The following is a 12,682-nucleotide window of genomic DNA, read 5'->3' as shown; positions in this document are numbered from 1 at the left end:
TCAGCAGGTTTGTGGGAATGGAAAGAGTAATACCTTGTCATGTAGCATGGATTCAATGACAAGGCCCCAGAGGTCTATGAAAGAAGTGTTATGTCCTTCTTTAGTCCTCTCCATCAGGTCATTATAATAGTACTTCAGACAATCCAAAGAAAAGCAGCAGATTTTGGATTTGGTTACTTGCTTGCGAGCTTCCTTGATTGCATCCTCCAGATATTTTTGTGACCAATTAGCATCTTCATATAAGTTTGCCATTGTCCTGAAGAAACATTAGAAGAAAATAGTGAAAGAGGAGCAATGCTGTGGTTTGCCTTCAGAAAATTTTTGTCCAACCTGTTTTCCTGTTTCTTAATTATTATGGGGTTCACAACTAAAAATTAAACACACTTCAAAACTCTCATTTCAAGAGCAAACGAAACCTCCACGCTTTCCTGTTTTGGTGATGTTAAAAGCTATTGTGGGCTCAAAACTTTTCTTGAAATTCAAGGGAGAAAAAAACCAACACCCAAGGCTATTAAATACAACGGCTCCACAAGTCCTCATCAAATCCATTTCTTGTAAGGTGGGGAGTATTCTCGAGAGCAGTCCTCTAGTCCTACATTAATTCCCATGTATCTGCTAAAGACTTGTGCCAGCGTGCCAGGCAGTTCTTGGGTCTTGAGTGTGTCCTCATTTGGCCATTCTTACTTGTCACCTTAAAATCATAACACAGACAGGTACATTCAGATCTCCACACACATACAGAGATATTTGAAGAATTTTGGCAAATACTTAGAAAAACCTACTGTTAGGGTTTGGACTTATAAAAAGGAGTGACACAAATTCAGTTAAAAAAATTTCACCATTTCCAAACAGGTGTAGAGGAGTGGAGGTACCTAGAACCAACTTGATTAAATACTTTAGTCATTTCAAGTTTGACATCATCTGCTGCATGATCCCTGGGAGAAGAGAGCATTTTGCAATGAGCAACCATAGCTGCAGTCTCTCCAAAATCAGCAACTTGGTGTCTTTTGTTGGACTTTCTGTGACAGTATTAATTCCACTAGCCACAAATACATCTTTTAGCAGAGGGAGGTGCACTGTAAATCCAAAATGGAAGTGAAAATAAGCAGCAAATGGCAGGCATAAGTTCTTCTTCCCATCTTTCTTAAATTTCCAGTCTAAAGTCAAATTCACTGCATTTAGTCTAAGGTACAATTGATAAATATGAAAAGGGAATAGAGCATTTACATGAAAACAGCAGGCTGATGAATATGATGATTGATTTAATCAGTATGTTTTGTTTCTTTGCTCCAGATGGACCGAGAGAAGATTGTGGGGAGAACAGAAATGCTTTTGTTTTGCTAAGTGCCATATAAGCTAATGGTGTTGTAAAAAAGGTCAGTAGTATTGAGTAGAGAAAACATAAACCTTGTTTGGGTCATTCTCACCATGTGGTACCCGATAAACCACCAATGTAGGAAATACAGTCTAACAGGTTGAGTTTCTGGAGACCCAGTAGGCTGCCATACATTGCTGTCAGTGACCTCGTTCCTCCTCCAGTTGTTGTGATGGCCACCACCGGCACCTGTTCAAGACAGCAAGGCAGAAGGAACAAAAGCCATGCAGGTTATTAGAGATAAACAATCCTTACTGCTGAAGTCAGATAACAGGTTGCAGGCATTGATATAAGCAGTGATGTAACTTCATATGAAAAGGATGTGATTGTTGCAAAAGGCTTCTGTTTGCCACCACCTGACTGATGTGAGAGGGAAGGCTTATGCCTTACCCATGCATGCCACCACCTGACTGATGTGAGAGGGAACGCTTATGCCTTACCCACGCAGATGGGGCGGGTGGAAGGTTGTTTACTTCATAGTTAACTGGAAATCAACCTCATCACCCTGGAATTTTTCTCAAAGTGTATTATTAGAAGCCGTCATAGAAAATACAGGATTTACCACACCGGAGCAGATTAAGGATCCATGATTCTGCCTCTAACAATGACCAGTGTTGCAGAAGAACACACAGCACCCTGTAATCAGCCAGACCACACAATAGCCAAAACCTTCCTGGCTGTAGGCCACTCTAATTACTTTATGTCCTGAAGCACAGTCATTGATAGGGTTTCCCCCTCCAAGGTCCAAGTGTAATTAAACTATTCTTCTCCCAATCTTTTCCTGATCTAGTACACCCTTTGCTTCCGTTAGCATCTTGAGCTGTGTGGAAGCTTACACGCTCTATGGAAAATGTCTATTTATACCTTTCAAGTATTAGCTTCTAATTTAAGAAAGGAATCTGTTGTTCTAAAGTCAATGAATAGAGCATGAAGAAAATAAATCTCCCACTCCATGAAACAAACAAAACCACAGCAAGCCCACAAAATAGATGTTCTTCCTATCCTAAACTCTTTAAGAGCTTAAATCTAGGAAATCTTATAAAATAATACTCAGGAAAAATCTCATAATCTTAACTAAAAGCAGAACAAATTAAAAAAATATATATTCTGGGGTTTACATTTTCTATCCTTTTTCATTATGAATTAAAACTAATGATTTTTTTTCAGAATCATAGAATCAACCGGGTTGGAAAAGACCTCCAAGGTCATCAAGTCCAACCCCACCGTGGTTACTAGACCATGGCACTAAGTGCCACATACAGTCTCATCTTGAAAACCTCCAGGGTCTGTAAAGGCATTATTCTACCTTCCCTGCCCTGCTTCATTAACAGGCCACTGCTTCTCTTGCTCATTCCTTGCCCTAGATGGCTAGACATGGCCCAGAACAGCAGGATTAATTAAGCTGTTTTTTAATTTGTGGTTTGAATTTGTAAGCTAGGTCCTGATCCCCAAAGAGGAGTTGCTGCCAGCGACTGTATTGGCTTGCCTCATGCTCTTTCAGATCCTCCTCCAAATTAAGAATCTTTTTCAGAGCAGCTGCAACATATTTCTTCCTTTTCCGCAGAAAGTTCTGCTCTTCCTTGCACAGGCTAAACCCCAAGCGTACATCCAGGTCTCCTGAGCTGGAATAGACAATGGGACAAATCAATGCACATGTCCTTTATAGCTGATTTCAAGATCTCTATGGCAGATAACCAATAAAATCCATAAAATCATCTGTTATTTCAAAGTCTGCATATTGATTCAGAAAAGAGAAAAAAAGTATTTCTATTGTCAGCAAGGACTAGCAGTGAGGATGAATACAAGTTTCCAGGATACTTTAGATTTCTTGTGAATATGGACACAAAGACAAGTCACACGAGCCAAAGATCACCAAAAGGGGTAATTTCAGAAGTACTTTTTTCTGTATCCATTCCTTTTTGGCACTGTGACATCCTGGAAAATTCCAGTGATGTCATCAGCACTTGTTCTTAGGTTTTGACAGCCCACCAACACTATTTAAAGTGGGAGTCCTAATGAGCTATCTGATGGAGCTTGAACTGCAGAGCTAGCATCACACCCTGCTCAGCTTCTCTCCTAAGTAAATCCAGCCTTTCACCTGTGTCCTGAACAGATGCCTGGATAAGCATTTGCAAGCATATATAAATATACAAGAATATCCATAATTTTTTCCACGTGTGCAAGCATATGGAATTTTGTCCCTTGAGAGATGTGAAGCACAAGCAAAAAAAATATTCAGAAAAAAAAAAAGCTGCAAACCCAATCAAATGTCAGTTAATGTTTTGTGCCTTCAATAACACAAATACATTTGTCACTGAGAAGAACACTAATATTGACCAAATCTTCTGGGTCACATCACCCTCTGGTGGCTGCAAACTCTGTCCTGAACATTTGTACTTTCACCAATATTTCACAAAAATGAATGTTTCAAGGCTTAATGTCACCAATCTCTGTTCTTCAGCAAATTTAGTATATCACACAGTGTAATTCTGAAAACAGACTAAGGTCAACTGATCTACCTTACAAAGCCAAACAACTCATTAAGTAGTTGGCTAAAATTCCTTTTGCTCTCTCTATAAATCTGTTAGATTTACATTTCAATATATTTTGTTATAGGCTGTTTGAATAGGTAGCTCTCCATTTACACAAAGTGCTCCCATGCTGTGAAAATCCACCTTACTTCCATTCTGCATATCACCCAACAGTGGGGATACTGTGAAACATAGTAAGTTTTCAGCTGTACCATAAAATGTTGTTGCCTATAACTTTACCTATCACTGGTGGAAATCTGTCCCTGCAAGTGGGTAGGCAGAGGTGGGATTGGTCAGGTCTCAGCTCCCATTCTGCTCGGTGAGGTGGGAGAAGGGGCAGAAGCCAGGCTGCCCTATTTGTTCACTTTGATGATTTTGCAAAGTTAAGGATGGATAGAGTTTATTTCAGTCATTACGCAGATCTAACTACTGGCATAAATTCATAACAAAATTAGTATGTGAGTAGTACAGTTTTACTCCTGCCTAAGAATAATAGTCATGAAGTAGACTAATTTACTCTGAAGAAACATATGAAGGTTCACAAACTCATACTGAACGGCACGATCCTGTAACTGCGGCAGACTTGGACTTACCTCAGGCACCACGTGAGCACAGAAGAAAGCACTCACGCAGTGTGTGCTCATCTCTCCACCTATCACAGAAAAAAACCTAGATAACTAGTTTACAGTAGTCCTGAATGATAGCACAAAAAGAGGCTGTCTTACCATTTTCTTGCTGTCAAGCACAAATGAAATGAATTATCCTGGAAATCAAGAAAATAAAGATAATTACCACCAAATTTTAAACATTTCCTTCCTTCAAGCTCAGGCAATGCCATTCACTAATACAGGGAGTTCTCAAATATTGAATCATAATGGCTATAGACATTATTTTTATAGAATAAACAGAAGTTTCACTCCCTGCTCCGGAATCAGATTTTATCTTCTCTAGTAAGCCTGTGTGTTTGGGGCAGGTAGTGTGCCACAAACTAGCATGTTACACCAGCTCACAGCGTGCACACTTATAGGGAGCAACAAAGACAAGAAAAATTACTTTATAAAAAACAAAAGAAAAAATGACACACACAAGCACTCCCAATATCAATATTTAGACAAATTTAAATCTGAATTAAGATCATAGTCTGGATTGGGCTTTCATTTAATTATCAGCCATTCCAGAATAACCCCAATATAAAAAATACAAAATTTAAATGCGTGTGCATATGACAGTCACTTTTGTTCCTTGTAACCACTTAATTCTAATTGTGGGATGCAGGTTTGCAATGATTTTCTTATTATTGAAATCATTAACACCTGCTTCCTTAAAAGTGAATATGGCAGTCTTCATTTTTGTTTAAACATTTGCAATAAATAGCTGTACAATTTTACACAGTGATTTTGTTTACTTGCTAACTTTATTTCACAGAATCACAGAATATGAAAAGTTGGAAGGGACCCTTGAGGATCATCTAATCCAACTCCTGGCCCTTCACAGGACATGGTTCTATGATTCTATTATCTTCATTGCCCTCCTTTGGACACTCTCTAATAACTTTATATCTTTCTTATATTGTGGTGCCCAAAACAGCACACAATATTCCAGGTGAGGCCAGACCAGCACAGAGTAGAGCAGACAATCCCCTCCCTCAGCTGGCAATGCCTTACCTGATGCATCCCAGGACACAGCTGGTCCTCCTGGCTGCCAGGGTACACTGTTGACTCATATTCAACTTGCCATCAACAAGTCCCCCCAGGTCTCTTTTCACAGCACTACTTTCCAGCATCTTGTTCCCTAGTCAGTGCATACAGCCCGGGTTGCCCTGTCCTAGGTGCAGAATCTGGCACTTCCCCTTGTTAAATATCATATGCTTAGTGATTGCCCAGCTCTCTAATTTCTGGCTGCCAGGGTACACTGTTGACTCATATTCAACTTGCCATCAACAAGTCCCCCCAGGTCTCTTTTCACAGCACTACTTTCCAGCATCTTGTTCCCTAGTCAGTGCATACAGCCCGGGTTGCCCTGTCCTAGGTGCAGAATCTGGCACTTCCCCTTGTTAAATATCATATGCTTAGTGATTGCCCAGCTCTCTAATTTATCTCTCTGCAAGGCCTCTCTGCCTTCAAGGGACAGCTCCTCCAAGGGACCCTTGAGGATCATCTAATCCAACTCCTGGCCCTTCACAGGACATGGTTCTATGATTCTATTATCTTCATTGCCCTCCTTTGGACACTCTCTAATAACTTTATATCTTTCTTATATTGTGGTGCCCAAAACAGCACACAATATTCCAGGTGAGGCCAGACCAGCACAGAGTAGAGCAGACAATCCCCTCCCTCAGCTGGCAATGCCTTACCTGATGCATCCCAGGACACAGCTGGTCCTCCTGGCTGCCAGGGTACACTGTTGACTCATATTCAACTTGCCATCAACAAGTCCCCCCAGGTCTCTTTTCACAGCACTACTTTCCAGCATCTTGTTCCCTAGTCAGTGCATACAGCCCGGGTTGCCCTGTCCTAGGTGCAGAATCTGGCACTTCCCCTTGTTAAATATCATATGCTTAGTGATTGCCCAGCTCTCTAATTTATCTCTCTGCAAGGCCTCTCTGCCTTCAAGGGAGTCAACAGCTCCTCCCAGTTTCTAGCATCTGCAAATTTACTTCATACTCCTTCAAGTCCTGTATCCAAGCCATTTATGAAGAAGTTCAAGAGCACTGGGACTAAGATGGAGCCCTGCAGAACCCACTAGTGACTGTCACCAGCCTGATGTAACCCCATTCACTATAAGCCTTTGTGTCTGACCCGCGAGTCAGTTGCTCACCCATTGCATAGCGTGCTTGCTCAGTTTTATGCTGGACATTTTGTTCAGAAGGATCTTATGAGAGATGGTATAAAAAACTTTACAGAAATCTGAAAATATTACATCAACTGACTTCCATTGATCAGCTAGGTGTGTTACCATGTCATAAAAGGAAATATGGTTTGACAAGCAGGACTTTCTCCTCGTGAAGCCATGCTGGCTGTGTCCAATGATTGCATTATTAGTAGCAGGACAACATAAAACGTATTTTTTAAACATATATTTCAAGAGGTTCACAGCACTCACCTCTTGTACTACTATTTCCTTCTGCAAAGGGAGTGAATTCAGAGGGAAAGAAAGGACCCCAGATTTCTCTGATTCATTTCCGTCAGCCAACTGAAAAAATGTAGAAAGTGGTAGGGTATGCAAACATGAAAGGTTTGTCATCTCTAGAACTTCTCCTACAGAGAGGACTAGTTCAGTTCATCGGTTGCATTAATTTCTTGTTTCATTTCATTGAGATTAATGATAACAGACAGAAGGGGAATGTACCTCTTCTGGTAATATGATATCCAGTCTTGTCTGGTCATTTATGATGCAGTGAAATATGATGATCTGAAGGCTGGGGCCAGGGTCCAGCAAAATCTTCTGGCTTCCTTCATGTGATCCTTTGACTGTAAATGTAAGCTCCTGGTCTAGACAGAGAGGCAGGAAACAAAGAGAATTTAAGGAAATTCCTATTCTAATGGAACACACATAACTAGTTTAAAAAATCCACTTCCATTCTGCACATATTTTGTCTGATTCTCCTTACGCTACAATGACTAAGTACATTTTGGGTGGCCAAAACAGATTGAAAACTGATACAAAATGTCTTGGTGAATCTGTATATATCACCAATATACAAAAATCACAAATTTTTTAAATACTGCAGCTTGTTATTTGGCAGTTGCTTTCTATGAATAAATAAAACCAAGATCTAGAATTAAGGGCATGTCAGTTTAAAGGCATTTTGGATTATTCACATTGAATAAGAGAGTAATCTGTTTGATGTCAGTCAGTTCTGGTTCATTGTTTACATTTTATTATGTTGTGACTACAACAGTCACATGATTCTATAAACCCAAAAATTAAGCAGATTATTTGGCACGTGCCCTCATGTGACAGAAACCTGTTAACCCAAAGGCTGAGCTTCTGGTACAGAAAAGCCTTTACATTTACAGAGATATTGTATGCTGTTCTCTTGCAAGATCAAGGCCAAGAGGCATATAATTTGAGCTCACTAACCTTTTCTCCCCATGTTACATTTCAGCCTGAAACTTCCTATTATGTAATTCAGTCATTGCTACCATTTGTATTTCATAAAGGCTAATTTTCCATTAATGAATTAACTCCAAACAGCCATGAGTTTTTGAGATTTTCCCCATGTCAGCTTTACACAAGCTACTGTTTATTTGAATGAACTTAAAGACTAGTGAAGAGTCCTGGTGAATTTTTAGAGCTATATTTTATGGACAAAGTCCTGTTTTGGTGTTGGTTTGCATTTTAAGCAGACCCTTTTAATACAACTTTACATTTAAACTTAAGAGTATAAGTTTATTATTTTTGCTACAGCAACCAAAAGAGTCTCTTTCAGAACCCTAAATGTGCAGAAACTTTGTACATACTCAAACTCAAATCAAACATACAGGATACAATTTCTACCTATTAATTTAATTATAAGGTAACTTTTAAAAAAGAACCAGCTTAGTTAGAAAAGATAATTTTGAACAAGCCATAAACAAAAAGAACTAACATTTTTTCAAAATTTTTCATTCTAATATATGTGGCTCTATTTTTGCATCAGTTTAAGATTTGCCTCATTACTAAATAATTGACTAGTCTGAATCTAGACAGATATTTTTCTGTAAGGTGGGGCATGGAAAAACTAAGTATTATGTGACACAGCTAGAGTAACATGCACAACAGATTATTAATTTTTCAACATCTGTTATAATGACTCAATCTCAACACAAAACCAATAGATTAATGAAGCAATAACCTCACTTGTGGTTTGCTGCTTCAGCTTCCCCATATCCACTCTAACCTCCAAACAGGAAACCTCACGTGCCTGTAGCAAGAGAGGATAAATGATGATTGCAAGGAGTGTAAAAGTCATTGCAAATGATTTATACAGTTCTCAGCCAACCCCTCTGGTTGATTAATGAGCAACACAATTATTATCTATTACTGTGTCTTCAAATAACATGAGGGAAATAGTGATATGGCAATTTTTTCTAGATTTGAAATTAAAGAGGAACAACTCATGAGCTGTTTGAACTTGGAGAGATAGTTAAGTAAAGAAGGAGACCTATTCAAAATAATAGGTGTATACAGTTCTCAGCCAACCCCTCTGGTTGATTAATGAGCAACACAATTATTATCTATTACTGTGTCTTCAAATAACATGAGGGAAATAGTGATATGGCAATTTTTTCTAGATTTGAAATTAAAGAGGAACAACTCATGAGCTGTTTGAACTTGGAGAGATAGTTAAGTAAAGAAGGAGACCTATTCAAAATAATAGGTGTATTAATATAACTTGGAGAGATAGTTAAGTAAAGAAGATGAGACCTATTCAAAATAATAGGTATATTAATATATGAGACTACTTTTATGTGTTACATCTCCTTCTTCATTAACTCCTGATAGTTCTGGGTCTGTAGTTTATAGAAGAGGGTAGGTGGCAATACTGACTTTGGGACACAGCTCAAAGTTTCCAGAGTTAGAAATGTGAACACAAGAAATGCAGACACAAGAAAGATTGTAATAAATATACATTACCACTAATACTCCATTAGTAATAATGCCATCGGGATAGTCCAGACTGAAAAATAAAATGAAAATATAATGTCATGGGTGGAACAACTCAGATAAATATCTAAGTCTATGAGTTAACATATTATTCATTTCCCCTCATCAGCTTTGACATTTCTGACTTTAACATTCCCATTGAAAAATATTTTAAAGTTTAGGATTAGATGATAAGCTCAGTTGCAAGTTTTTACATCCACTCATGATAGAATATGAAGTTGGATTTCTAGTTCTTGTTGTCTTTTACATTTGCTTTAGTAAACTATGTAATGAATACTGAGTTTGAGGACATCTGTTACATCTATCTTGATTGTTTTCATCATTGCACAGTTTTACCCAAGGTCTTATACTTCAAAAACTAATACACCTGCCTAGATTTCCACAATCTAAAAAATAAAGCAAACCATAACAGCAGAAGAAATTGTGCTCACCTCTATAAAGTGATTTGCAAATCACGTGAGATTTTAATAGATGACTACATGTGTAGATGTGTTTCCACATCTAGGGGCAAAGGAAAATTCATATATGGCAGTTGACAACTTTTTTATTCTTAAATATTTTTCCAGCAGAAAAGTCAGGCAATGTCTCATTGAGGATATCTTATAATTTACCATTTTATTAAATTTCAGATGCAAATTCATATAATGTCTCAGTAACGCAAATTAATCCAAAGAGAATACATACATAAATAACTTTATAAGGATTGAGAACTGACTCCTCAATCTGCTGCATAGATCATGAACTGTTTATTCAGACTTTACAAGCTACTGATTATACAGTCTGAGGTCTCATATAGTTTGATTGTTGATGTATGAATTTTACCTCACTTGAAACCAGGCAGTACAATCCCCTTAAAATCGTACAAATTGCATTGTTATTACCCATATTAAGTGAAGATTTGTCATGGCAATTAGATTTCAGTATAAACACACATGATAGCTTTGTAAGATTTCTCACAACAAAAAATTCATCCAAAATTGCAAAGCTCATAAACAGCTTAAGGTTTCATTTCCAAATCAGTATTTTCCTTTAAGAGAAAAATATGAACTGGCTAAATACATTGCAGAGCACTCAGAAAAATCTTTAAACAGAAAAAAAAAAAAGAAAACAAATAAAAAAAAACAACCAAAAAACCAAGCCCAACAAAAAAACCCAAGCAAACATCTCTTCCCCCAAAACAGTTATACACATAAGAATTCTCTAAGATCTTTTTTTTCAAAGAGTATTTTAAAACAGGTCAAAGGTCAGGAATAGGCAAAAATAGTCCATGTTTCTACCTGCATGCAGGGAAATGCATTTGAGTACCACTCAAGTTTTGTTTCACACACAAATTTTTGCACTTAATTACTGTTTTGTAGTCAAATAGTTGCAACATTATACGACGTATGGTGTCACTATCCTCAAATACTTCATTAAAAAAATAAGGAAAGCAAGAAACAGCTTGGTAGACTTTAAAAGATCTCAGCCTGCATAGCCTAGTGAAATGAAGGTGGAAAGACATGTAAAGATACCTCTTCATGGAGGTAAATACCCAGTAAAGTGTAGTATTATTTGAGGTACTGGCACAAGCAAACTATAAAGTTAGGCTGATTGTTAGAAGGTTCAAGGCATGGCCTTCAAGCAAGGTGGAAGAACCTGCACTGTTCCCAGGCTCCTGGGAAGAACTAGGACAACACAGTCATCAAGCACCAATAGCCGAGCTGTCTCTATTGAGGTGTCACCTCTGCTGTCACTGCCCAGCTGCTGTCACTTGTTGGTTACTCTCTGCACTGCACTTTCAACTCTCATATCCCAATTTTCAAGGCTTCTTCTGGTCACAGCATAAGACAGATGCTTTAATTCTTTTGTCGTTTTGGGGATTTTTTTTAACCTGGTGATCCATACACCAGGTTTTTTGCTCATTAAGAAGAGCAAAGGCACTCATTTTTCTCTGAAACTTTGCAGATCGACTGTAGCTAGAAATACAGCCAAACAGGGTGTAGAAAATTCCTCACTATTCAGGCTGGCAGGGACCTTCGAATATTTTGCCTATCTTTGGAGAACTGAATAACTGCCACTTCTTGGGATTAGCTGGTAATTTCTCTAACAACCAACCTGCTATTAGACAGCCCTCGTTACACATACTAACATTCCTGTCCTCTCCTCCATCACAGGTTGTTATTTGTGACCTTTTTTCCTTACAGACCTCAGTTTTACTATGAGAATTGGGAGCATATTATGCCCTGCAGTAGAAAAAGCCAAAAGCAGAGACTCTGGGAATCCTTCTTCACTAAAGGCCACTTGAAGGAGTGCCTAAGGCTGCAGTGGACTCTGTGAGCCGAGGGATAATTTCCCAGCATTTGGTATAGATCAGGCAGACAGGTATACATCAGACTGCTGCCTTGTCCTTTTTAGATTACACCTGACTTATAATGACATGGGCAATATTGTATGGGAAGTTACAGTCACACACATTCTTATATGGCAATTTTCATTTAGAGTAGACTACTGTGTTCCATTTCACCAGAGAACCTGGAGTTTTTGATACCTATCTACAGAATTTGAACTGTTTCATGTAAGATCCAACTTCACCTTCTTTTAGTAGTTTCCATACAGTGCAGGTTACTTTTCTGAGCTTTCTGACAGAAGCATGGGGTACCGTTTCAATAAAGAAAACTGTATTCACCTCAAAGGTTCTTCATTTTACATCTTTCTTGACTTAAAACTTTTGCCTTCAGTGTTCCTCCAAACACAAATATGAACAGTACATTTGGCCCTCAATGGATGGAGACTCAGACTCAGGTTTTCATCAGCAATGCCCAAATCAAATGGCTAGCATGATCTGCTGGTTCCCCACCACAAGGGGAATTTCTCAAAATAACACAGCAGAACTACAGAAAGAAAAAAAGACTTTTATTTTTTAAAAATCATGGTTTTGTCATATTTCAAGAATTAATATTTAACTTTTATACAACTTTTTGTACACCTATTTACATGTATTTGTGTTAATTGGGCTTTGTTTTAAACATAGTCTTTCACATTTGGAAAAATAAAAGGGAGGGGGAGCAGAAATGAAAGGTTGTGTAAGAGTGGTCCTTCATTTTTCTAAGAGTTGTTTGAGAGACACTTCCTCAGTCTACCTGAAAGA

The 12,682-nt window shown here is 38.2% G+C and overlaps 1 protein-coding gene across 1 annotated transcript in view; it reads right to left on the bottom strand.

Annotated features, from left to right (window-relative positions):
• Positions 1–12,682, bottom strand: part of LOC103801366 (cytosolic phospholipase A2 epsilon-like) — a 34,030-nt gene that overhangs the window by 6,492 nt on the left and 14,856 nt on the right. Inside the window, exons 6-13 of the mRNA XM_009073779.1 lie at positions 9,526–9,568; positions 8,749–8,812; positions 7,255–7,397; positions 7,009–7,098; positions 4,632–4,669; positions 2,862–2,997; positions 1,428–1,564; positions 34–256 (exon numbers count right to left, since the gene is read on the bottom strand). Coding sequence (XP_009072027.1) covers positions 34–256; positions 1,428–1,564; positions 2,862–2,997; positions 4,632–4,669; positions 7,009–7,098; positions 7,255–7,397; positions 8,749–8,812; positions 9,526–9,568 — 874 coding nt within the window. The remainder of the gene's footprint in view (positions 1–33; positions 257–1,427; positions 1,565–2,861; positions 2,998–4,631; positions 4,670–7,008; positions 7,099–7,254; positions 7,398–8,748; positions 8,813–9,525; positions 9,569–12,682) is intronic.

Source organism: Acanthisitta chloris, unplaced genomic scaffold, assembly GCF_000695815.1.
Source record: "Acanthisitta chloris isolate BGI_N310 unplaced genomic scaffold, ASM69581v1 scaffold774, whole genome shotgun sequence".
Taxonomy (NCBI): Eukaryota; Metazoa; Chordata; class Aves; order Passeriformes; family Acanthisittidae; genus Acanthisitta; species Acanthisitta chloris.
This window is presented reverse-complemented; position numbering and strand designations above follow the sequence as displayed.